At 40.1% G+C, this 24,563-nt stretch overlaps 9 protein-coding genes across 9 annotated transcripts; all 9 read right to left on the bottom strand.

The window, feature by feature from the left end:
• Positions 1-55: 55 nt before the first annotated feature.
• Positions 56-592, bottom strand: TM35_000011630 (uncharacterized protein; the record flags this gene model as incomplete). The annotated part of the gene is made up of 1 exon (XM_029020844.1): positions 56-592. One exon carries the CDS (start codon positions 590-592, stop codon positions 56-58), a length of 537 nt encoding a protein of 178 aa, XP_028887352.1.
• Positions 593-1,399: 807 nt separating this feature from the next.
• On the bottom strand, positions 1,400-2,665 carry TM35_000011620 (uncharacterized protein; the record flags this gene model as incomplete). The annotated part of the gene is made up of 1 exon (XM_029020843.1): positions 1,400-2,665. The coding sequence occupies one exon, from the start codon at positions 2,663-2,665 to the stop codon at positions 1,400-1,402; it is 1,266 nt and encodes a 421-aa protein (XP_028887351.1).
• A 424-nt stretch (positions 2,666-3,089) lies between these two features.
• Positions 3,090-5,510, bottom strand: TM35_000011610 (uncharacterized protein; the record flags this gene model as incomplete). The annotated part of the gene is made up of 1 exon (XM_029020842.1): positions 3,090-5,510. One exon carries the CDS (start codon positions 5,508-5,510, stop codon positions 3,090-3,092), a length of 2,421 nt encoding a protein of 806 aa, XP_028887350.1.
• A 177-nt stretch (positions 5,511-5,687) lies between these two features.
• TM35_000011600 (uncharacterized protein) lies at positions 5,688-8,762 on the bottom strand (the record flags this gene model as incomplete). The annotated part of the gene is made up of 1 exon (XM_029020841.1): positions 5,688-8,762. One exon carries the CDS (start codon positions 8,760-8,762, stop codon positions 5,688-5,690), a length of 3,075 nt encoding a protein of 1,024 aa, XP_028887349.1.
• Positions 8,763-10,287: 1,525 nt separating this feature from the next.
• On the bottom strand, positions 10,288-10,638 carry TM35_000011590 (uncharacterized protein; the record flags this gene model as incomplete). The annotated part of the gene is made up of 1 exon (XM_029020840.1): positions 10,288-10,638. The coding sequence occupies one exon, from the start codon at positions 10,636-10,638 to the stop codon at positions 10,288-10,290; it is 351 nt and encodes a 116-aa protein (XP_028887348.1).
• A 443-nt stretch (positions 10,639-11,081) lies between these two features.
• On the bottom strand, positions 11,082-13,334 carry TM35_000011580 (putative GTP-binding protein; the record flags this gene model as incomplete). Its single annotated transcript, XM_029020839.1, has 1 exon — positions 11,082-13,334. One exon carries the CDS (start codon positions 13,332-13,334, stop codon positions 11,082-11,084), a length of 2,253 nt encoding a protein of 750 aa, XP_028887347.1.
• Positions 13,335-13,830: 496 nt separating this feature from the next.
• On the bottom strand, positions 13,831-19,266 carry TM35_000011570 (uncharacterized protein; the record flags this gene model as incomplete). Its single annotated transcript, XM_029020838.1, has 1 exon — positions 13,831-19,266. One exon carries the CDS (start codon positions 19,264-19,266, stop codon positions 13,831-13,833), a length of 5,436 nt encoding a protein of 1,811 aa, XP_028887346.1.
• Positions 19,267-19,754: 488 nt separating this feature from the next.
• TM35_000011560 (putative Gamma-soluble NSF attachment protein) lies at positions 19,755-20,846 on the bottom strand (the record flags this gene model as incomplete). The annotated part of the gene is made up of 1 exon (XM_029020837.1): positions 19,755-20,846. One exon carries the CDS (start codon positions 20,844-20,846, stop codon positions 19,755-19,757), a length of 1,092 nt encoding a protein of 363 aa, XP_028887345.1.
• A 520-nt stretch (positions 20,847-21,366) lies between these two features.
• TM35_000011550 (uncharacterized protein) lies at positions 21,367-23,481 on the bottom strand (the record flags this gene model as incomplete). The annotated part of the gene is made up of 1 exon (XM_029020836.1): positions 21,367-23,481. The coding sequence occupies one exon, from the start codon at positions 23,479-23,481 to the stop codon at positions 21,367-21,369; it is 2,115 nt and encodes a 704-aa protein (XP_028887344.1).
• Between the last annotated feature and the right edge of the window lie 1,082 nt (positions 23,482-24,563).

Below are 24,563 nucleotides of genomic sequence, written 5' to 3'. Positions count from 1 at the left end.
ATTTTTCACGCGTCATTCACCAGAATCAACACTCACTTTTGCGTAGCAACATACATCAATGTATAGGAGTAATGTGTCGAATTGTTGATTCACGTTTTTTTATATTTTTCACGTTTATCTTTCTAGAGTAAGACTCTGGAACTGATTTATGCTCTAACTGATTTGGTTTCCCTCTACCTTTGTTCTCATCAAAACAGCAATTACTACTATTACTAGCACTAAAGCTTCCGTCCACCTTCGTGGCGTTGGTATCGTTTTCGCCAATATTCCCTGACTCTATCCTAGAGTCATGACCCTCCTCCCCTTTCTTCTTCTTAACTCCAACACCAACATTACTACAAATACGTAGAGTTCTCTGTTGATCCTTCTGTGCCTTTTCACTAAAACCATACACTGTGAGTTCCCGAACCTCTGCAGGGCACTGGGTGAGCATCTGGCGCCAAAGTGTCTTTAGTTCCGCATCGGCCTCACGCCAACCGTCACTGCGACGACCGACAACTGCTGTGAGTTTATCTATTTCTTGCTCCATGGTTTCTGTTGCCGTGTCTATTGCATGTAGACGGGCAAGACGTTGGGCCGTACTGTAATCCATACAAACCAAAGTATATTTGGGAGAAAAAATAACAAAAAAAAAAAAAAATACACAATCTACATCACTACAAAGAATAATAAAAGAAAATAGAGAAGTATGTTGAGAGGGAGGGGGAAAAAAGGCAATGATAACATAAAATAAGGACATAAAGATGTTAAAAGAAAAGAAAAAATAAATAATTCCATTCTTTCGTACACAACCACTTGAGACACACATTTTAACCAAATTTGCACATATTTAGTCTCATCTATACATCAGTGTATTATTATAATTTTATTACAAATTCATTCGTGATTTCTTACATCTGTGCATCATCATGGTGATGCTCAATATATAAATATAAATATAGTTTTTTTTTTTTTCTTTTACCCGTCCACCCGCATATGTCGCGGTGTGGCTATACAAGCCAGTTAAAACAGTGTTTACAACAATAAAAAATACAATATGATAAAAGTAAAACAAGTTTCCAAAGATTTTAAAAAATAGCAACTCTCCCATTTCATCCAGATATCATCCTAGGAGCAGATACAACATACCATCTCCTTTTATCTTATGGATTCTCATTAACATTAACGTGAAAAGGATGAGAGCTGCACACATCATATATATATATATATATAAATACGAATAATACATTCTTATTTCTTTTTTTTTTTTAGAAAAAAAAAGAAAATAAAAAAGAGGAATAAAACACACACAAAGAAATAAACTTTCAATAAGAAGAAAGCGCGTTATGTTAATCCCTCAAAATATGAAAAAACAAACAAACAAAGGAGCAAACAATATAAATCATTGTTTAGCATCAAATTATCTTTTCTTCTCCGTCACAACACGTCGAACAAATTGTAAACCCCTTGTCTCGCCGGTGAAATATACTGGTGAATGCATTCCACTGCACCTGACACCAGAAGGAGAGAGTACAGAAGGCTCCTTGTTTGGATGTAGATTCTCGAGATGATTACGGGGGTTCCCTTCATCATTTTCCCACATCATCTCTTCCATCACAGAGAGTGGTGTTGCAGGACAACAAGGGTACACCTGCACTTTATTTGTTCTTTGCTCCTCATTCTTACGGCATAAACCTACCCTGTTACTCCTCTCTGTTGTAAACATTGCTGGTTCATCCTTCTTAAGATTGATTTCATTCAAGGGTCCTCCTCGTTGCTTGGCTTCCCAACCCTTCCGTTCGCCTCGTGAAACAACACGAGGAGAACCTATAATGCCTCTCCGTCGCTCTCTTTCTGTACTTTTTGAAATTATTGCTTCCATACACATAAGATCAGACGTAACCTGCTGATCTCCCTCATTTTTAAAGAAATGAGGAGTTCCTTGTGTGCCCTGGGATATTGGCTTATTGAGAGGATAGAACTCAGCTGTACTCAATGTATCCTGTGAACCGCGATAACAAGATGATGATGATTCTACTTGTGAAGAAACACAACTTAAGGGTTCAGGTGTTTTTATTGATGACAAGGTATCCAATTTCGTTTCTGACTGAGGTTGAAAGGTCGTCATGCATTCATCCTTGACACTACGAAATGAATTACTCCCATGCTTATTGGAGGAGTGCATCGTATGTAAAGAAGATACAAAAGCACCATTTTCTCTAGCTTCTCCAAAGACAAATGGCTGGAGTTGCGTAGGAGGTAGAAAAGAAGAAGGAGGACCAGCACGTGAAACCACACGTCTAGAGACAAAACTGTTTGGATATCTTGGACCCATTGATTCTGTCGTTGGGGTTTTGTTTGTTGCTGCTGCTGCTGTAGGTGTACTTATTGTCCCATCAGCACTCTCCTCCAGAAGATCTTCTGAGATAGTCCCGTTACTTTGAGATAAACGGCTTCCCCGTTTGCGAGCAAAAGGCAATGGCATTCCACTACTACTTCTGACAGGAGATATATCTCCATCTGTAACCACATGTACAAGTGATTGACGTTGACGACGCTGAACTTGATCTGCGGACGGACTACTGGTCACGGAAGGAAAAGATACCATGGTGGCTTCCGCAAGTGGTGACCGGTGGAGCAGCTGGCGCGGAGACATAGGTGTCAATCCACCTTCTGGAATCACCATTGCCCTAAGTAGTGGAGTAAAGGAGGTATATATATATATATATATATATATATATATATATATATATCTTCTTTTTCTCTGTAAATTAGGCTTTATCTCTTTTTTTTTTTAAGAAGGGGAACAGAAAGAGAGTACATAAATAAAAAAAAAGAAATAAACAACATTAAACACAAGATACACCATATATGAGATATTTTAACATACCATTACAACTACAAACTTACAGTACATTGTTACAACTTTATCATGTCGTCTTTCCCGTTCTTTTTTTTTTTTTTTTCATGCCCATATTCTATGATGTGTTCAAGACCCAAGTAAAGGATCACCCAAACAGACATATATAGAGGATCTTTATTCTTCCCTCTAACACACACACACACACACACTCTCTCTCTCTCTCTCTCTCTCTTTCACTCTCTTTGGCTTAGAAGGACTCTTCACTACTCCCCCTACGACCAAAGAGAATACCATTGCTGCTGCTACTGTCATCTTCTGAGTATAGTGTGTCTAAACCGCCCCCTGCAAATTGTTGCTGATGAGCCGAAGACATATAGGCTCCTAACGACGGTACACCGAGTATGTCATTGTTATTAGATTCCTCTTTTTCAGCCTTCTCACGCTGCAATAGGACGTTATGCTGTGACTTTGCGGCCCACGTGATACCACGACGGGAAGAATCTTCCTCTTGTACAATAATACTACGTGCTTGCGCTTCTTCAGAATGTAACGATTCCTGTTGCGCGATAAGAGACGCAGCAGCGGCGGCGGCAGCAGCAGTAGTAGTATCTTCTGTTACTGTTTCTGCTGTTGATGTTGCAGTTGTTGTCACTGTATTCTTTCCCCCTTCACTTCGTAATGAAGAGGTAGATGATTGCGCTGTAGGCGAGGATGATGATTTTACTGACGCCTTTGATGATGATGATGATGATGATGATGATGATGATGTTGTTGTTGCTACAGATCGAACGGGTGTTTTGTCATTCTCTCTGGTCACATTTTTTTCTTTTGATTCGGCCCCTGATAAGTCAGAGGAAGGGGATTTGTCTTTTTTTGAAGTCTCTTGACTATCAATCTTCATATGATCACTAATACTGCTCTTCCTACTACTATTTTCACTCTTTGATTCTTTTTCCCCTTCTAGTTTAACATTTGTCTCTATTTCATTTTCCACAGCAGATGGAATTTTTCCAGCAGTATCAAAAGAGTTACTTACCTGAGGTAAAGACTCTGTAACATCGATGACCATCTGAGGAGTGGGGTTTAAGGAAGGTGAAATATTCTCGGGTACGACATCATCCTTTTTTTCTTTTTCTACTACTCTCATTTGGGGACCACCTGGCATTGCAGATGGAGTCTCTTCTCTATATGTAGTCTCCCTTGGAGGTCTCAGTCTACTCTCATCCGTTGATTGCATTGGGACTGTAGAATACCAAGCTGAGTTCCACATGGCTTCTCGGTCTTGTTGATCTGTATGGGGTGCGAGTTGGGTAGCTCCCGCGACACGTTTTTGTATCTCCATTGCCCTTTCAAGTGCCTCACTCAGTGTGTCCTTGTCACCTGCGCTATGTGCGGCTACGAGTGTCTTGAGCCGCAGACGAAGACGACCAATCTCTTCATCCTTAAGCAGCAACTCTGCGGCGTGTTCGGCCTGCAGACGTCTAAGGTCCTCCACGCGGCGCCACTCCCGCCCACGCGCGGCTTCACCCTCTGCGAGCCGAACGGCGCTGAGTTCCTCCGCCCGCTGGAGCCGCGCTGCGAGTCCCCGCGCCTCCTCCCGCGCCGTCCGCTCTCGTCGCCCCGCCGCCTCTGCGGCTGCGAGGGCCTCGTCGAGTTCCCGGCGGAGTCCCGCCGCTGCCGCTGCGGCCGTCGCCCCCGCCGCTTCCACCGCCGCCCGCGCCTCCGCCAGTCGCCGCCGCTCTGCCGCTGCCGCCTCCACCGCCGCTGAGGCCGTCGCCCGCGCCTCCACCAACTTGTGCTCCAGCAACACCGCGTAGTGCTCCTCCGCCTCCCGCCGGGCTGCGGTCAGTTGCTCCCGCTCAAACACACGCACACGCTGTTGGTACTCCGCTTCCATCTGCAGACGCAACTCCTCGCGATGGGCGGCAAGACGGCGGTCCATCTCTTCGCGTGTGGATTGCCCAAGGCGTGCAAAGCAAAGTGCATACTTCGCATCTACGGCAGCAAGACGTTGCTCAAGCGGTATAGGTGAGGAGGAGGCAGAAGGATCAAGAGCATCATCTGTCTGGGTCCCAACAGTGTACGCCGCTGAGCGTCCCTCTAGATCCCCCACATGTCTCAGATGTGACTCCACAACATTCTGTAAAAGACTTGAACCACGTCGTGAACCCAAAGGTGAAGAAAAATTGTTTATATGAAGTAGTCCTGCTAATGCATCATCACCAGCAGTACCAAAAGAGACATCTGCTTCTGTGCTAAAAATAGCGAGAGAGAATGAGCGACCTGTGTGACGTAGATGATTCTCCACAAGTGCATCAACAAGTCGCTCTGTCCATGCATCATTTTCTCGATTATCAGTTTCATCATTTCTTTCTTCATTTGGTGCTGTTGAGCCTGATACCCTAGGTGATGGTCCCTGACGTTTTAATAATTCAGACACAATTACGCTGCGAAGTTGTGTCTTTAGTGAACCTAATGCTCCACTTGAGCGAAGAAACTGTTGCATACCAGCACGTAATTCTGAGACGGAAAGAGCATCAACAGTTGCAGAGTTTAAAGCTTTAGAAGCCGTAGGGGTAGATAGATGTTTTAATGACATTGTCCCACCCTCTGCTGTATCTTGAGATGCTGACGATAAAGGAAACATAATCCCTAGCACCTTTTTCATTATATAAAAGAGAAACAAATAAAAGAAAAAAAAAACAAAATCAAACTGCAGACTCACAGATACCATGCCAAGGAATCATAATAAGAAACAGTAAACAATAAAACACGTTTTTTCCCCACCCCTTTTTTTTTTAATCAGAGTTCATGTTATTGCAAATATTTCTGTTATTTATTCAACTTATAACGACCACAAACGTTGAAGTTCATGGGAGAAAAACGGTGATGACCACAACAACATTGCCGCAGTAATCACCCTTTCTTTCTGCGACAATTCTTGCGGTAGCAACTCAATACTTTCCAGTAAACTTTGAAGACTCAATAATTGTTGTTGAAGTAACAAATTAGCAGATGAAGTATTTCCATATTCTTCAGTTACATGCATCTTTTCAATCAGTCGTCGTCGTGCCACACGAATTACTTCTCGAGAAAGCGGAACAGCATCAAATGTGAAGCTATTTTGCAGTGAAATAATCGATGTATTTACTGTTTCTCTTACTGTTGCTCCCTGCATAGTCCATCTGGCACTTTTTGACTGCGTCCATTCCACAATTCGACGAATCCACCCCTCACACCCAAACTCTCTCTGTTCCTCGTTTTCAGTCATTTCCAATCCCACCGTTTGATCCGGCAGGGAAGTGAGTTCCACCGGTAGCAGACACTGTGCTAGTGTGAGAACTACGTCATGTGAGTTTACAACCGTGTGAAAAGATGGTGCACCTCGCTGTTGCAGTTGTGCGCTATCTACATCACGCTGCTGTCGATTACCCCCAACCCGTCGTGTTGCGGCAACTGCAATAGCACCCTCAAATTCACAAGAAGACGTAACAGCGTCCCCAATACTGTTTACCAATAATACTGTAAAAAAGCGATATGCCTTTACCCTCACAGTATTACTGCTACCATCTCCACCACGCACCCCCTGCGGGCTTCCCTGCAGTATGAGACCAAACTGATGTGCAACTGCAGCAAAAACAGAGTAATATGTGTGTGGTGGGATATCCTCGCCAGTGGCACGTCGTCGAAGTTGTGTATCTATCACTTCTGGAATCCACTCAAGAGGGTAGAATTGATAGTGAATCTTATCCACAAGTACCTTGAACTCCGGTGTAAATTCAATCACAGACTCTTCTGTCATATTTTCGTGCTCCGAACGGTTTCTCTTCGTTCGTATCATCACAGCAGATCGGCGCAGTGTACGTCCCTGAAGCAGCGGAAGCAACAATTTCTCAATTAATGGCGCCAACTGTCGTATCAGTTGTTGTACAAGACTGACGGTCTGCAATTGTGTGTAGACAATAATAGATGCCAACAATACTTCACAGCGGTACCGCATTAGTAAACGGTGTTTTTCTTCTTCAGATAGACGTACTGTGCGAAGCAAATTATTTTCTTGACTGGCATGCCGTTGCTGCTGTTGGTGGTGGTGACTATGATGATCATTATCATCATCTTCTCCTTCTTCCATTGTATTATTATCTAGATGTGTTCCAAGAGCTTGCAGCTGCACAATCATTGGTAGGATATCTATACTACGTTGCAGAACACGTTCTGTTTCTGCGGATGTAGTTCCATTGATTCCAGAACGTTTAAAAAATTCTAACATAACCTCTCCTGCTGCTCGATAATATGCAGGCATTACAAATTGAGGAGGTTTCCCTTTATTATCTTCATGATCACCGTCACCATTCCTAGTTCTTCTTTCACCATCATCATCATCATCAGTAGGAAAGACAGCGTCAAGCAGTCTATCACAACTTTGAGGAAGAATACATCTAAGGCGAGCAGCATACGTTCGATGGCTGAGTGCAAAGAAAATTTCTTCAAATACAGCATTACTGTTTATCCGTACACCATCTTGTATTGAGATAGTCTTTTGCTGTACTTTGTCAAGCTGTCGAGCTTGACGCAGAGATTCAGACCATGGCCACTCAAACCCCATCTGTTGCAAGAACGCTGGAAAAAAAACCCGAAGAACGGCATCCACTTCTTGCAACGTTAACGCTCGAGTTGTAATAGGGTTACAAACAGAATTTTCTTCAATTATTTTTTTCTTTCCTTCCACGTTTGACGCATCTCCTGTACTACTAGGAGGACGTTGATGAGGTGTTGTTGTTGTTGTTCCTGTCCCACCGCCTGTCACCATAGAACAGATAAGTTCTTGTATACAACTAACTACAATAGTGGCAAGAAGAGAACTTGATAAAATAATATTATCCTTTTTCATAGCTTCATCTTGTAGTTCCACAAGGTTATGAAGAAGAAGTGCTGCTGCAGTCAATGGACAGCGTCCTGTACCATCTTCACGTGAGCAGCGGTAGGCAATAGCATATTCAATAACACCAATGACAACACCACAAGCACGTGCTGATATTGCCACTTCAGAGGAGATTGAGTCACCACTGCTATTACCATTTATATACGCCAACAACAAACGGGCAGAAGCTGTTTTTACACGTCCAAAAATCTCTATAGTGAGTGCACTAAAAAGGCGTGCTCGATACACCTCTAGAATAACCTCATCATCATTGACTCCAGTTATAAGAGACACTACATCAAACAAGAGGGGAAATCGTTCCGTTACAGTATCTGATGATAACATCTCTCGCAGAGCATTCTTCAAAACTTCCAATTCCGTCTCTTGAATTTCACTCATTTCGACATTTTCCCCACCATGTTTTCGTCTTTGATGTTGTTGCTGTTGCTGTTGTTGTCTTTTCCTTCGTACAGCCTCCAGAGATTTCCGCAGTAGATTATCAAGATGAAGAGATGATGGAGATGGAGATGTAGAGGATTCCATATTCGGTTCTATTACAGAAAGATAATCCTTAACTGCCAGAGCTCGCAATAGTCGTCCAAACCAACACTCCGATACGCGAGGAAGTAGTGGATAAGAGAAATTATCATCATTATCTTCTAATGCCTTACTTGCCTGTACCTTTATTTCTTCTACTATTTCTGCAGGGCAGAGTCGCCATTGCGTTTCATACATCGCAATATCATCAGCAGTGGGAAATTCCACAGACTTCAATACATCTTCAAATGAAAATGTTGTAGAATTACATTTCTCTTTATTCTTATCTTCGGAAGTTATTTGTATCATTCTCATCTGCGATAAAAATGGACGTGGCCATACCGTAAGATAAAAATACCAAAGCCATTGAGTTGATGTAGAGAAGGTAACGAGGCTACTCTTTGCTACTGTACCGTATCCGGGTAACAACAAAGAAAGTGGAGGTGGTTCCTTAACGGTCATACTATTATTTATAAACACAGCACAACACAACAACCACTATTTTTCTCTTTTATCCCCCCTTTTTTTTTTTCTTAATCAACGTTTACGTAATTATATATAGAAGTTCACTAATGCCAGGATTAATCCTTTGATACGGCAATTCTACTTCTTCCCACCTCCCTCTCTCTCTCTCTCTCTCTCTCTCCTTCTCTATCAGCATACATTACACACAGAGAAAAAAAAAGTATAGAATGGAAGAAAAGAAACAAGTTAAAGAAACTGCACGATAGCAAGAAAAACAACATATTCAACGACGCTGGTAATAATACTCTTAGTAGCGAGAAGAAAAAACAAACAAACAAAAAAGAGAAGTTTTATTATATCCCTTCTACTACATTATGCCAAACACTTGGATTTCATTCACTGTTCCTCAATGCCTATATACAAGCGTAGGTACTCTATCTAAAAAATAAGGATGCATTGTTCTTCTTCAGTTAGAATAACAAATGCAATAACTGAGGAGTGGCCACAGTAGAAAAGAAAACTGAAAAAAAGGAACCACAAATAAAGCCGTAAAAAAAAAAAGAAAAAAAAGTTATTCCACATAAGTGTATACATACAAATATGAATGCCTATGATTTCTTTCCTTTTACTCTGTGCATGTGTGCTCAAACGCATGTATGTCAATGTTGCTGCTCATAAAATCAAATGATCTGAGGTAACAGAATTTGGTAAACGAAAAAAATTTTTTTTTTTTTTTTTTACTTCACATTGCCTCGCTGAGCATTGCTATTCTTTCACATTCACATTACTTATTCTTTTCAATTCAAGAAACACATTAAAAAAAAAAACAGACATACACCCACATTACAGAGAAGCAAACAAATATAGATTCATATTATAATACGCAAATACATTCCTCTAATAAGACTACTTACCAATACTACTATTACTACTACTGATAATGTTGCTATCACCGTCTTAAAACACATAATCATAAGAGCAAAAATATAAATAATACGTGTACCTACAATGGGACACAATTACATGATCACTTTTCTTCTTCTTCTCTTTTTTACTCTTTAAGTTTTTGTTTTTCTTCAGACATCAATCAATATAGCACATTCCCCACCCTTTTTTTATTTTCTCCTCACATAATTTTCCTGCTACAAGAAGGGCAAAAGACAAAAAAAAAAAAAAAAATGCTATCAGGAAAAAAAGAGCCAGAATAGAAACAGCATAACACATTGAAGTAACAAAAAAAAAAAAGGCTCAAAAAACTCAAGAAGACATACATACACAAAACTAAAAAAAAACTAAAAAAACAAAAAACATCTCCCAGACACAGAGTAGCAAGACAAAAAAAAAAAAAAAAAAAAAAAAAAAAAAACAGATAAAATTACCCCAAAGATTAAAACGCTTTCATGATATGATGATGATGATGTTGTTGTTTTTGCAGTTATTGCAACAACAACACCCCCGTACACATTAATGCACTATATATATATATATATATATATATATATTTTTTTTTTTTGTTTCTATTCTATTTCTTTCCTTTTACCAAATGTTCCAATTTCTTCTCCATTTCCGACATTTGCCTCTTTATATCTTCAATCTTCTTATTACGCTCATCCACGGCGTTCTTGAGATTATCAGTGTGCTCATCGCGCAATTTCGAAATGAGTTTTTTCATCAAATCCCTCTGTCGTTCATGAGCGTATCGTTCCTCTGGTGAACGGAGTTTCTCATCAAACTCGGCCTCAAGCCAGCGATCATCATCATCAAGGTTCACCTTTCGCTTTGCAGATCCGGGTTCCTCGTGATGGACACAGCGTCGCGGGAATGTGAGAGCGACAGCCGCCATCAGGCTTGTAACTGCGAAACGCTTCATCATTGTTGTTGTAGTTGTAGTTGTTCTTGACTGAAAGTAATGATATAATGTAAATGGAGTAACTTTCGTTCCGTGTGGGTGTAAAGCTTTGTGAGTATAGAGGCTTTGATCTATACGTGAAAGGGAATACCAAAAAAGAAACAGAGGAAACCAAAAAAAAAAAAAAAGAAACAATACTTTTGTGTTGGAAACGCAAGAATAGAAGCTGAAACCCGACAAAAAAGAAAAGAAAAGAAAACCCATATACACATATTATTTTTTTCTTTTTCTTTTTTCTTGTTCTTACGTAAACCTCAAGATATTCACCATTCTGGTGACCATGGTTCATTCACTCCAATCTCTCTTTTTTTTTCTTTTCCTTCTTTCTTTCCTTCCTTCTTTCCATCCATTTTTTTGTTTTCTTTAAAAAAGAAAACCCCCTCTCACTGTCTGTACAGGTCTCACCTTTACAGTGTGGTGGCACCCATTGCGGCAGCAATAACGGACTGATCAAGTGTAACTGGACCCACGGTGCGTCGTGCCATGCGTTCCTTTCCCTTTTTCTGATCATTCCACTTCTTCTGTTTGCGTGAAATATCGCCTGCGTGGATCTTCGCCGTGACGTCCTTGCGGTATGCCTTCACTGTCTCTCTGGCTACAATCTTCGCGCCAATCATCGCCTGCAGCGGGACATCCACCGCACTACGCGTGAGATTTGATTTGAGACTCGAGACAATACGACGACCGACAGCCGGCGCCTCATGTCGTGGACAAATAACAGAAAGCGCCGAGACTCGAGACTTCTGCACGAGTACATCCACCTTCACGAGATCAGCCTCCTCATACACGGCATCATCATAGTCAAGTGAGGCGTAACCGTGTGAGAGACTCGTCACCACACTAAAGAAACCCCGCACGAGATCAGCCAGTGGCATCTTATATCGAGCCACTACACGGGAATCATCCAACACACGCATATCCAGTTGTTCTCCACGAAAGCGACGCACCGCCTCTCCATCAATCGCCTGAAAGTACTCACGTCGTGTGAGAATAGTGGCAGTCACATACGGTTCCAAATAACAGGCCACACCTTCATGCGGCCAACGCCATGAATGTACGGTCAATGGTTTCAGTGCATCTTGACTATCATCACCAGTTTCACGGTATTTGTATTGTACCTGCGGTGGGGTCACAAGTACACGCTGTCCAAACTCTAAAAGGAGTCGTTCCTGAAATACTTGCATATGCAGCATACCAAGGAATCCAAGTTGTAGACCTGGTCCAAGTGCAGGACAGTCAAGTGGCTCAAGTGTGACAGCTGGTTCGTTAATACGTAATTTTTCTACTGCTTCACGTAATTGGGTAACATATTCACCTTCATCTGGATAGAAACCTGCAAATACTACTGGATGTACACGTTTAAAACCAGCTACTGGAACAATACTTTCACGGTTAAATTTTTTTGTTGGTAGTGTGTAAATAGTCTCACCTACTGAGAAGTCCTCACCGCGTAGTTGTGGAAAAACAACGTAACCAACCATTCCTGCTGTGAGGGCTGCTGTAGGACGTAATTCTGGATGAATAATACCTACCTCTTGTACTTCACATCGTTTTTGTGAATGAAAGAATGAAACCACTGATTTGGCAGTTAATGTTCCATCAATAACGCGAATAAGGCATATAACTCCATTTTCCTCATTTTTAGTAGATGTAGCACTTCCACCACCACTACTACTACTACTATTATTATTATTATTACCTTTGCTAGATGTTTGTGCATGACGTAGTCCTCCACCACATTCAGATGTCCACGAATCAAATATAAGAGCACGTAATGGTACCATTTTCTCCTCCATCGCAATTCGTTCTGGACTTCCCGGTAAAAAAGGAGGAAGTTGTCGTGTATCGGATAAACCCACACTACCTGTTGGAGGTGGTACGCGTTCCACAACAGCACTCAACAGGGCCTCAACCCCTAATTGCTGCTTTGCGCTTGTGAAGAGTACTTCACGCCGAAGCAGACCGGTGGAGTCCTCAAGTTCCTGCAGTGCACGTTCCACTGGAACATCATCCAGCACCGCATCCATCTTTGTGAGAACTGGCATAATATAAAGATTGCGATCTAACGCCACGTGAAAGTGTGCCATTGTTTGTGCTTCTATACCCTGCGCCACATCCACAAGAAGCAACGCCGCCTCGGAAGCACTCAGACTACGGGAGACTTCGTACTGGAAGTCAACATGCCCAGGTGTGTCAATGAGGTTGAGTAGATACTCCTCACCTTTGTACATCACAAAGATGGAACAGGTCTGCGCCTTTACTGTAATACCACGTTCACGCTCTACGAGAAGACGATCTGTGTATGTTCCCACCTGCTGGCCGCTGAGTACACCCGTGCGACGCAGAATGGCATCACACAATGTTGTCTTTCCATGATCCACATGTGCGACGACGGCGAAGTTGCGGATGCGGGACGGTGGAAATGAGGCGAGTGCGGCGAGTGTGCGATTCGCCTTTTCATCATGCGGCGGCCGCGGGGCACCCACCAGCGATGAGTCAACAGTTCCACTAAAGAAGGAGGACACAAACGAAGAAGAGGAAGAGGAAGAGGAAGAAGAAGAAGACCAACGTGCGATATGATGTGGATGGATGGGGATGGTACGTCCATGCCAGTGTGGCTTCTGTTGTGTCAACAGGAATGCGCGTTGGGCGACTCGCATCTGAGTTTAGACCCTTCTCCACTCTTCACAGTCCCGCAAAGCTCTCCGCCTTCTTGAGAACACATCATCAAGTAGAAGAAGAAAAAAAAAAAAAAAAAAAAGAAAAAAGAAATTTTCAGTGCAATCAAGTGTTTATCTTCATGCGATTTTTTCACAGTGAGATAACAGAAAAAGTTGTCATGTTATTTTTACTTTTAAATTTTTTTTTTTTTTTTGTTGTTGCCAACAGACAGAGATGGCACTCATTGTAATAATAACAAAAAAGAAAACGAAACGAAACAAAACAACAAAGACAGAAAGAAAAGAAAAAAAAAAAAACACTCTATATTTATCATCCTTTTTCTTTCCTTCCTGTCGTTTGTTTTCTCCAAATGGGATGTATGTTATGTGTACATTTCTTTTTTTTTTTTTTTCAAGTATACTGTTTTACATTTCAGCAACCTATAGCTCTAGAAATATATATATATATAAAACAAAAACATCTCCTTTTCATCTTTTACATAGTATTACTCTTGGAAATCTCCACGTTTGCGCTTTTGTGGTTATAATCTCGAATACTGCTTCGTATCATCATATCCCTCTTTCGTTTCTTTTCCAGCATTGTCATTTGTAATGGAATAGTATTATCACTCAGCGTAATATCATTTGCAGAGATGCATGGGACAGAATAACTCGTACGGTCTTGTTGACGTGGAAAGCGGTCCATAACGTGTTCAAGAACACTTCTAGCAATACCACCACTAAAAGTCTTTTGTTCATTCGTTTTTCGTGCCTCTTGTACAAGAGTTGCCACTGCAGGATCATCTGTGCTTTGTCGTAGACGTGAAAGAAGAAAACGACGGGTGTCTTCGTCTTCTTGGGCGGTGTGCATATCTGTGCAGACGCGTACAAGATGCTGCATCTCATGGGCTCTGGCCTCTACATCTAATAACACCTTTACAAGTTGATCCGCATCTGGGAGAATGGGAATAACGGCAAATCGTTTGACACTATCATCTTTAGAGGAATCCACGCCTTTATTATCTGGACTTGACCCCGTGGCGGGTACAATCCACGCACGACTGCGTAGATCTACCGCTTCTGCAATAGCGCCCCACACTTCATCGCGGCAAACAGATGGAAGAGCGGCAACATGCAGAAGTTTTACACGCTCGAGTGCTGTGGCCTTTACATCCGCAAGACGATCAAAACCAACAGCAGCAAAACAAGCATAAATTTTTACATGTAATCCTAATACATGACACATAGTTTCAGCAAGACGTTTCCGTGCTTCTTGTTTTAATAAATCCGGTGAAAGATGGTATCCTTCCGTCATTAATTCATTCCTTTGGAGTTCATTAAAACGATTTTGCAATTCGTTTATAATAGTCTCACGTCCATGTAAACCAATAAGTTGAAGACCCCACCAATCAGCCCGAAGGATAGGTATTTCTCCTGTTTTGTTCAACTTATATTTACTACTGATCATAGAAGGATCTGTATTATTCTTTACAACTGTTTCTTTACCTCCTTCCACTTCTTCTTGTTGTTCTTGTTCTGCAAACTCAAAGGCTTCTTTTACTTCCTGTAAGTTCTGCACATCATAACGTGTATATTCTGCTTCTCCTCTAATAGCGCACATCTCTGTCCATGTTGGTACAGTAACAGGTTCTTCCTTCCATAGACGTAGTAGTAACTGGGTCGCATTGAGAAAACCATCATCGTCCAAATCTCGTATCTTTTGTGATTCTAAGGAACTCCATTGTAAGAATGCATCTCGTGCTTGAGGACATTCACGAAGAAGATCAGCCAATATAGATAGTAAAAGAGAAAGATTAGAATCTTCTTCAATATTGTACTCTATTGGTTTAGTTTCATCCTCATTCTGAGAGAGTTTTGCGAAAAACTCAACAACAGAAAGAAATATATGAATACCATCTTCTTGAACAAATTCTTCTTCTGCTGCCACATTACCAAGAATAAAAGCCCGTACACAGTGGAGTACTGCAGACATAAGTTCATTATCCCATTCATTTACTTTAGAAACAGATGATACAAAGGATGATACCAATTGTGAGAGTGAAATTCGTAATAATAATAACAAAAGTGATACCCCACCCATTGAAAGGAAAGCCTGTTGTACTGAGGAAACTGTAGAAGAATTTCCCTCAGCGATATTATACATTAATAAAAGACAGTGATTAATGATATCTTGTGAATGAACTGTGAGAGAATATTTTTCTATATTATTATCATTCCTTAATTGAGTATACCATCGTTTGTTTTTCTCTGTTGAAGATGATGACTTTGCTGTTATTTCGTAGGGTTGTTTTTCTTCTACCGTTTTCTTACCTTCTTCCACATGACTAGAAGAACTACTATGCTTGGAAGAAGTATTCGTATTTTGAAATATTTCTTTTCGTAAACGCATTCCTATTTTACCGGTGTTACTTTCTCCTTTTCCTCCTCTTCCTGTTACTGTTCCAGTCATTGTTGTCGTTGTTGTTGTTGTACCTTCTAACTTGGATAGTATTGGTTCTCTATGCAACGACCTTTTCAAATGACTCTTAACCATATGAATAGCTACATTCAATAATAATGGAGTGGGTTCACCATAACTTGATATTGATATTGAATTCATTGCTTCACTTGCAAGAATTTTACACAAATGCGCAGGCGTTCGACTAATCACAGATAAAACACGAACGGCAAGAGAAACCATTCTTTCAGCATCAGCAGTGGTAGCCTGTCGAATATACCGTACGGCACATCCAATACCATCAGCAGCAACAAAAACATTATCAGCATTTGATAATGACGCAGGGATTAGAAATTCCATATGTGCATTAGGTAGACTACTAACACTATTATGTGAACTTGTTATTGTAGTTGTGGTGGCTTTCATTTTTGTCGGGGAATCACATAATTGATATTTAACTGCAGAAGCAGAATATTTTATAGAAGCGGCTGATTCCATTAAAGATAATAGTAAACGCCAGGCTTCTTCCTGAAGTGTAAGTAGTTCTTCCCGTGTCCAAGCCAGAACGAGTTCATCCCCACATGTGGTATCAATATATAATAACAAGACATCAATAAATCCACAACGACAAACATCAAAAAGTAAATCTTCATCATCATTGTGATGATCACTATCATCAATAGATGGACCACCACCACCAGCACTATTGGTATTCTGTTCACTTGTAACAGTGGTAGCTGATGAGGATAATTTTGTTTGTTGTTTTCTACGTCGAGAAAGATTCTTTAAAGCAAGACGAGCAGCTTGCCAAGAGTGGAAAGATTCCAATAATCGCCATGCAAGTAATTTAAATTGCATATTTTCTACCCGTGTGGTTGGAGATATAACTGTATGATAACGTACAAATTCTTCTACAGGTCGACGTGTCATTTTTGCAGTACTACCAATCATACGTAACTCAGGACCACAAACTAAATCAAATACTGTAAGCGCAATCGTATTAATAGCATTAACAGTTGATCGTGGTAAAGGAGAAGGAATATCTGCGTCTGATGATTCCATAAGGTTTTTTATTTGTTCTTGAATAGTTGCCGTACTGTTGTTTAGTATCATTTGCAGTAATATCACCATATCATTACGTATCTCTCGTTGACGAACACGATGTCCAGAGAGAAGTATTTGTACAAATCCCTGTAATAATGACTCTGTTGCTGAAAGTAAAGAGAGTGATCCTAACATTTTACCTGTACTTTCTTTCTGATGTAGTAGTGAGGCTGACTCCCAATCATCATCCCTGTTCACAACATGATACAATATAGAATGTACTGTTTCCTGTGGAACGACTTCCAGCAGATTCCACAGACACTCCACACAAAGTGGAAGACAATGATCCCCTTCTGTACATCTGGCAATGGTTAAACATAACAGAACAGCGAGACCCACAGATGTCTCACCATTACCATTACCTATTTCAACAAGATACCGAGCATGATGCTTATATGTAGAAAGATGTAAACAAACACGTAACAGTAAATAAATTTCTTTCGCATCTTCTTCAGACATACGTACTCGTGGAGCAATAACGGTCAATCCATCTAAAGATTCTATAGGGGAAATACCTCTCTTCCTGCTACCACCATTTGTTACAACTACCATTGACATCTTTGCTTCTTCTTCACCTTCTTTCATTTCATAAACACTTGGTGCATCAATGGTTGCTGGATGACGATAAAGTTGTCGTCCAGAGTCAAGTAGGGCATTTGGTGGTACACAATGATGTAAGAGTTCATTCCATCGATCTACAAGAGGTGATAATACATCCACTGCAACAGCATCATTGTAAATACTTAACGGTCCTGTATTATTCTTGTTACCATGTACATTTGTTGGTACCTGTAAATTTTTTTGTCGTAAACCTGTTAAACGAAATACCCGTTCTCCAGAAGAGGCGCTATCCGATTGAGGTGATACGGTTAATATAGACATTTCATCTCCTTTTTCAACAAGAGAAGGTTGTTTTTGTTGCGTTTGTTGTCTTCGTAATTGTAGATCTACAATAATACCATTTGTGTTACCTGTCATTGAAGGGTCTGTATATTCTTCAGTTATAGCTTCATTATATCGTTTTCGATCACGTGGTGAGAAGTGTTGATTTAATTCTGTTAATTCTTCTGTGGCAATAAGGGTCATAAGTGTATGGAGAGATACAAGTGCCGCATGACGAATCTTAAATGACACATCCTTTGATTGCGATATAGAAATACTCTTTTCTTCTCCATTCTTTTTCTCACTACCGTTATCTTCACTGTTACTCTCTTTTAAGGAAGAGGAACGCCATTCTTGAGACATGGTTTCCGGAGTCACCTGTAGCATAGAAGCCATCGCTGTAGCTAATATACGTACAGCCGCACTACGTTGACGGTGATCCTCAGGTGTTAAACAAACAAGAGGAAGAGCACAGTGATATAAAAGTGCTTGTAAGGCTGCAGGAATATCTCGTAAGACCGGAGTAGACTGTAAGGAGTTACTTTCATCATATTCACGTAAGGTTGATGTAGGACTTTGTACTTGTTTAGGTAAAATAACCATTCCAGTTTCAGATAAAGCGTTAGATAATGGATTACCACCTTTTCGTTTACGTACACTAGTTGCCTTTTCGCCTACATAATTCTTTGTGGATGTATTTTCTTGTATTTGCTTTACTGACTTTGGTCGTTGTCCATTCTCATTTGTCGTCTTTGCCGCCGCTGCCGTGGCTGCAGCTGCAGAAACAGGCAAAACATTATTGGAATTCGGTGGAGACGTCGGAAGACGAACAAGTGGTGGTAAGAATGATAAGACATTTGTAGAGGCAGCGACATCACCCACACTGCTACTATTACTACTACTTCCAGTTAGACTAATCCCTTTGGTAGATCGTACACTATTTCCGCGAGAGGCAACTGGACGATGAATGGTTTTCACCCCACGTTGTTCTGCAAGTGGAATAACTGTCGTCTTTACTTTAGGATTTATTATTGCGATGGGACTTCGGCGAATTGGTGTTAGTGCCTGAGCTGTTGTGCTGTTTTCTTCAATGGGCTGCAGGAGATAACCCTGCATAACGGCTCTAGAAAGCATAAAGAGAATATCTGGGATTCCCGCAAGAACCATAGTGGGAGTAAATCCCATAGGAGCATCACATCGCAAGAGTTCATCAATCTCCACTACGTGACGAAGAAAATGATGTGCACTGCTTGAACTCTTAATTTGACTGACAATTTCCTCCACACGGTGCTGAAGATATGTTTGGGCATCCTGTGCAGGACGTTTACTCTGAGAGTGATAATGCCGCATTTCTGTCATGGCACAACTAACAGTTAACTCGGCAACAGGAGGTGAAGTTTCGCCCTGTTGTTGTTGTTGTTGTTGTTGTTGCCTCTTGGCACTCACTCCTTTAGTTGGAGAGGGTATCACTGCATAGTTTCTTGGCATTCAAGGAAAGTAATGGTCAAAGACCAAATCCCCCAGCTATTCTTGATGTCCTTTATTATTACTCTTGTTGGTCAAGTGGTACACCTACTAGTAGTGACTAGTTTGCAAAAACTTAATAGATTGAAGCAAATAAGGAAGAAAGAGTAGAAAGTCAGTAAACTTTTGAGTTGTCAAAGTAATCCATAAGAAGAAGAAGAAAAACAAACATATAAGAAAAAATAATGATAATATATATATAAAGACTTTCAACGAAAAAAAAAAAAAAAAGATGAGAAATCGCACGTAAACAAATTCTGCAGAACATTCACACACATAGACACAGACACAGCAAAAAAACAAAAAAAAATTGAAAGGGTAAACTTTAAAGTGGAGACTTCTCAAACTGCAAACTGGAAACTCCCATACACACAAACACTCACAAGGGAAGGGAGAAAGAGAAAAAAAGGAAAACAAAAATAAACTCAGAACAAAAAAAAAAAACAATAAATTTACCGTATGTCTTCCTCTGGGTCTATTTCAGGTTCCTGTTGTTGTTGTTGTTGTTCCTGTTGTTGTTGATTGTGTGGATTTGGGTGTGGAGCTCCACTGGCCTCTGTACTTTGAATCTTTAGTTTCTTTGCCAGTTTTGAAACCTCAGCGGATATAAACTGCAATGTCTGATCTTTCAATGCATCCTTCAGACTTTCCACATCTCGTTCTCTAAAACTATCCAGCAGTGCTGCGACTGTTACTTCTTCACGCGATCCCGCAAAACCCGGTACATTCCGCAGAACTCCCATCTCCTGCTGTGCCCAGACAATATCTCCACATGATAGACACAACACAATCACTTCAAGCACTAACTTGGCTGAATTGTGCGGTTGCCCAAGACGCTCAAAGACACCTTTCTTACTTACAGACGATTCAAATCCAAGTTCTCTTTTAAGCACCTTCACAGCATTTGGTATATCACCACTGCGTAAATAGGTTAACATCCATGTACTATAAATATCAGGTAGTCGTACAGCATATACTTTCTGCTCCTCTTCATGTTCCTCTAACGTATTGACGGCAAAACAAAACAAGTCCGTAACTCGCTTTAAATTCTGTCGTTTTTGTTCTTCTGAAAAACCCAATAAGTTCTCAGAAGAACGTGCGCTCGCTGTGGTTGGGTTAATAAGTTGTGCCGCTTTAGTGATTACATCCGCCCCTTTATCAAATTTATTTTCTTGAACATACAAATGGCAGGCTTTATCATAAGTTCCAATGGCTTCATTTAAAAGTGAAATACTGTTATTTTTATTAATGTTTCCACCCTTTCCAGCGTTAGATATCGCTTGCTCAGCTAAAAATGCGGCTAAACATTCCATGGCACGTGCTGCAAAGAATTGATTTCCTGCACGTTCATGTGCATCTGACGCTTTTAGCCATGCATCACGTGCTTTTTCAATGTTTTTAATGTAAGTGAATATCTTCGCAGCCTTTTCATAGTCATTGGCTGCCTCATCCCAGTTGGCTTTCCATTTGAAGAGACCCTTTTCCGTGTGTTTTTTGGCACTATGCATGAGCGCCTCCGCCTCCTTTATATCGTTACCGCTCATCACAGTAATTGGCAGAGAAATATAAAGAGTAATTCGTTTTTTTTTTTACTATTACTACTATAATTATTACAATTACGAATGCTTGTTATTAAGAATATAGGGAAGAGAGTGAGTGACAAACAGTTCTACATCACATTACACAAATACAAACACACACACATACACACCCAGAGATACCAAAAGGAATATATATATATATATATATATATATATAATACACCAAGAAAGAGGGAAAAGTACAGCAATCATAATAAAATAAAAAATAATAATAAAATAAAAAATGAAACTGGGTTGTCACTTTGCTCGACAAAGTTAACCATGAACGATAAAAACCATCTATACTCTTGACACCAATTGACCTACGTAGATATATAGAAGATCTATATAAACTGTTAGTGTGTGTTACAAAGACAGCAAAAAAAAAAAAAAAAAAAACGATAGAAAGGTAACAATAAATAAAATTAAAGAGTAGGAAGGCTATGCTTAACGTCCCCAACTCGTATTTTTTTTTTATTTTTATTTATTCTTGCTGCAGTGTTGTAGATTGATGTTGCGATCTCCGTGCGGTTAAGGGTGTCTTTGGACTTTTGTTTTTAAACTGTTCTCTCTTTGACTTACACCATGATTTAGGCGGGAGTGTAGTGATACCCACACCGCGGTCTGGTGTGTGTTGATGATAAAGTGTCTCATTTGTGTACCCCACTGCGGCGTATGGGGCCCGGCGCCACGGCGAGTACTGAAAGGTGTCACCACAAGAATGTCGATAACTAAGAAGATGTTGCTGTTCCAAATAATTATGATGATATTTCTTGTTTTTGGTAGAATGTCCCATTCTTAAGAGTGGGGAGGTTTTATTTTCTTCTTCCATACCTTTCATTTCGTTATCTTTTTGCATACTCCCGTCAACGAGACTCTTTTTATTATTATGATGATGATGATGATGATGATGATGATGATGATTGCGAGTGGAGATCCTTGTACGGGGTTCACCATCATCATTATCATTATCATTATCACTGTTGTCATTCTTGTTATCTTTTTCATCTGCAGTAACAGTCTTTAGTAGAGATTGTGTGTTTAAATCACCGCTTTCTTTACTGTTTCTTAATTTCTCTTGACAATTATTACAAAAAGGACTATCCTTGCGGCGTAATTCCTCTAGTGCTGTTTCTAGTTGCTTTTCACGAAGTTCCAGTATGGACAATAATTTTTCTGATTGTTCCTGCGACACCCGAAGTGTATTCGTTATTTGATGGACTTCATTCTGTAAAGTCTCTTGTTGTTGTTGGAATTGCGTTATCTTTTCACCATACACTTCACATACAACATCAACTCGTTCTTCAACCGCAGCAAGAGTGGTAGACTTTACTTCTGCTTGTTTTGTAGACACCGCATGAATTTCATCATGTAAAGAGTTCATCTCATCTTTATACCGTTTCTCAATAAAATTCATGCGATGAGTAAGCTCCATTAGTTCCTTTCGAAGGTTCTCAATACAAAGAAGATATTCATTTCTCTCGGTCTTTAAAGTTTTAGTTTCCTCATAAAGACGTTTATTTTTATTCTTAATGCGCTCATTTTCTTCCCGAAGTGTGTGCAGATGTTCCTGAAAATTATTCTCTTCCAGTGTCATCATCTCTGAAGTCTCCGGTATGTTGACATATCCATATCCATTTCTATTCACTTCTTCTTCCTCTTCTTTTTCTTCTTCATCTTCTTGATGTAGTGGATATTCCTCTTCTTCTTCTTTTTCTTCTACTTCTACTTCTTTTGGAGACATTTTACCACGGATAGATTGTTCACCTTCATTAGATGAGTTCTCATTGCTATTCACACTCTTCTCAGATGTGTGTTCCTCCATCGAGTACTCTGCCACTTCCTCAGCCTTCTTCTCCTTCTCCTTCTCCTTATCATCATCATCATCATCAGCATTGTGCTCAACAACAACTACTGCTCCTAGTGATGATGGTATTTCATCATCCTTCACTTGCGGTGAGTGTAGAGATGGATGGAGTGCACGAAAAGCCACCAGAAACTCACTTCCCTCTTCCGTATGATTCTTCACAAGATCTTCTAACCACTCGGGTGTGTAGGATTCCCCAGATTCATCAAGAATTTGTTGCAGTGCAGCACGAAATTTTCCCTTTTCATATTGGACAATATCAGGAAGTGTTTCCAACTCTGCTGCTTTGATATCACAATCAGGCGATATCATTTCTACTGCAGAACTAGAAGAAAGAAGAGCCATTGGGGTGAAAAAGGCTTTTTTTGCCTTCTCATCTCTTCGCACACGAAAACAATAGGGCACGTCATCAAGTGTTTTCCCAACAAGAACGGCATATGTAACACCGTCCTTCTTTACTTTGAGAAAACGTGAGTCTCCGATATCCCACCAGTGAGGCAGATGGAAAGATTTACTGGAAAAAGGAGAGTGAACACCATCACGGACTTGAGGGAATAACGATCTTTGAAAAAATGAGGTACATGCTGATGAGGACGATGATGATTGTGGTAGTATGATCTCTGTATCATTCCTGCTGATATCATTACTCCCATTAACAGCATTATGTTGATATCCCTCACCTTGACTAGCGTCCGGCTTGGATAAGTTCTCGTTCGGCCTCACTTCTTCCATCTCTTCTCACTACAGAATACAGATTAATTTACTTCACACACCGCAGATGTTTATATATATATATATATATATATATATATATATATATATCTCAATATATATGTATATGTACCTTTCTGCTTCCCACAGCAGAAAGAGGAGTCTCCGTTTACAATCCTAGAAGAGGAAGTATATGGATGCAGACTACAAGAGAAAATGATAAGGAGATACATAAAAAAAAAAAAAGAGAAGATTAATGGTTAGAAGAAAGAGTAAACATCAATTAAGTGAGACATAACATTAATTTATGTACACATACATTTCATTCTCTCTTGGTGAGAGAGAGATAGGAGAAATGAAAGGAAGGAAGAACGAAAGAAAAAAAAAAAAAAAAAAAAAACCACCAACAAAACATCTCCACACTCGCTTCGAAACGAGACACAAGAACACTCACAAGATATAGAGTAAGAGAAGATACAACAGAAACCCATGCCCCATTTTGGGATCTCTTTTTTCAGAGATTTATTTCCATGGGTATATGTGCTGCAGTCTTGTCTTTCATTTCTCACCAACTCCACTACACAGACGTCAAAAATAGAAAAAAACGAAAAAAAAACCTCCTCTCACTTTATTACTTACTCTGCAGAAAGAAAGAGAGAGAATAAATAGGGATAGTGGAGAGGCGATCAATATACAGAAATGATAAGAAATCAAACTCAAGGAGAACCTGCTTTTTCTTTTTCTTTTCTTCTTTTCACGTCTACATAATCACTTTCTTTTTCTTTTTCTTTTTTTTCTTTTCTTCTTTTTTTTTTTTTTGTTCTCTTATCTTCATTGTTTCCAGAGATTTGTAGATGATGCATCAACACAAGGACACGAGAAGGGCACATACCCCACTCAAAAATACAAACACTCATACATAAAAGAAAATATGATGGAAAGGAAAAACGTAGAGAAATAACACCCCCTAAAGGTGTATTCAAATACCACCAGTACAGCTATAGTGATCAAAAAACAATGATATCAACAAAACCGCATATTCACACACATTTTTTTTTTTTGTTTTCTCGTTCGCACACCTTCTTCCCTCCCTCTACCCCCCC

Source organism: Trypanosoma theileri (genome assembly GCF_002087225.1).
Source record: "Trypanosoma theileri isolate Edinburgh chromosome Unknown TM35_Tth_1_V1, whole genome shotgun sequence".
NCBI lineage: Eukaryota > Euglenozoa > Kinetoplastea > Trypanosomatida > Trypanosomatidae > Trypanosoma > Trypanosoma theileri.
This window is presented reverse-complemented; position numbering and strand designations above follow the sequence as displayed.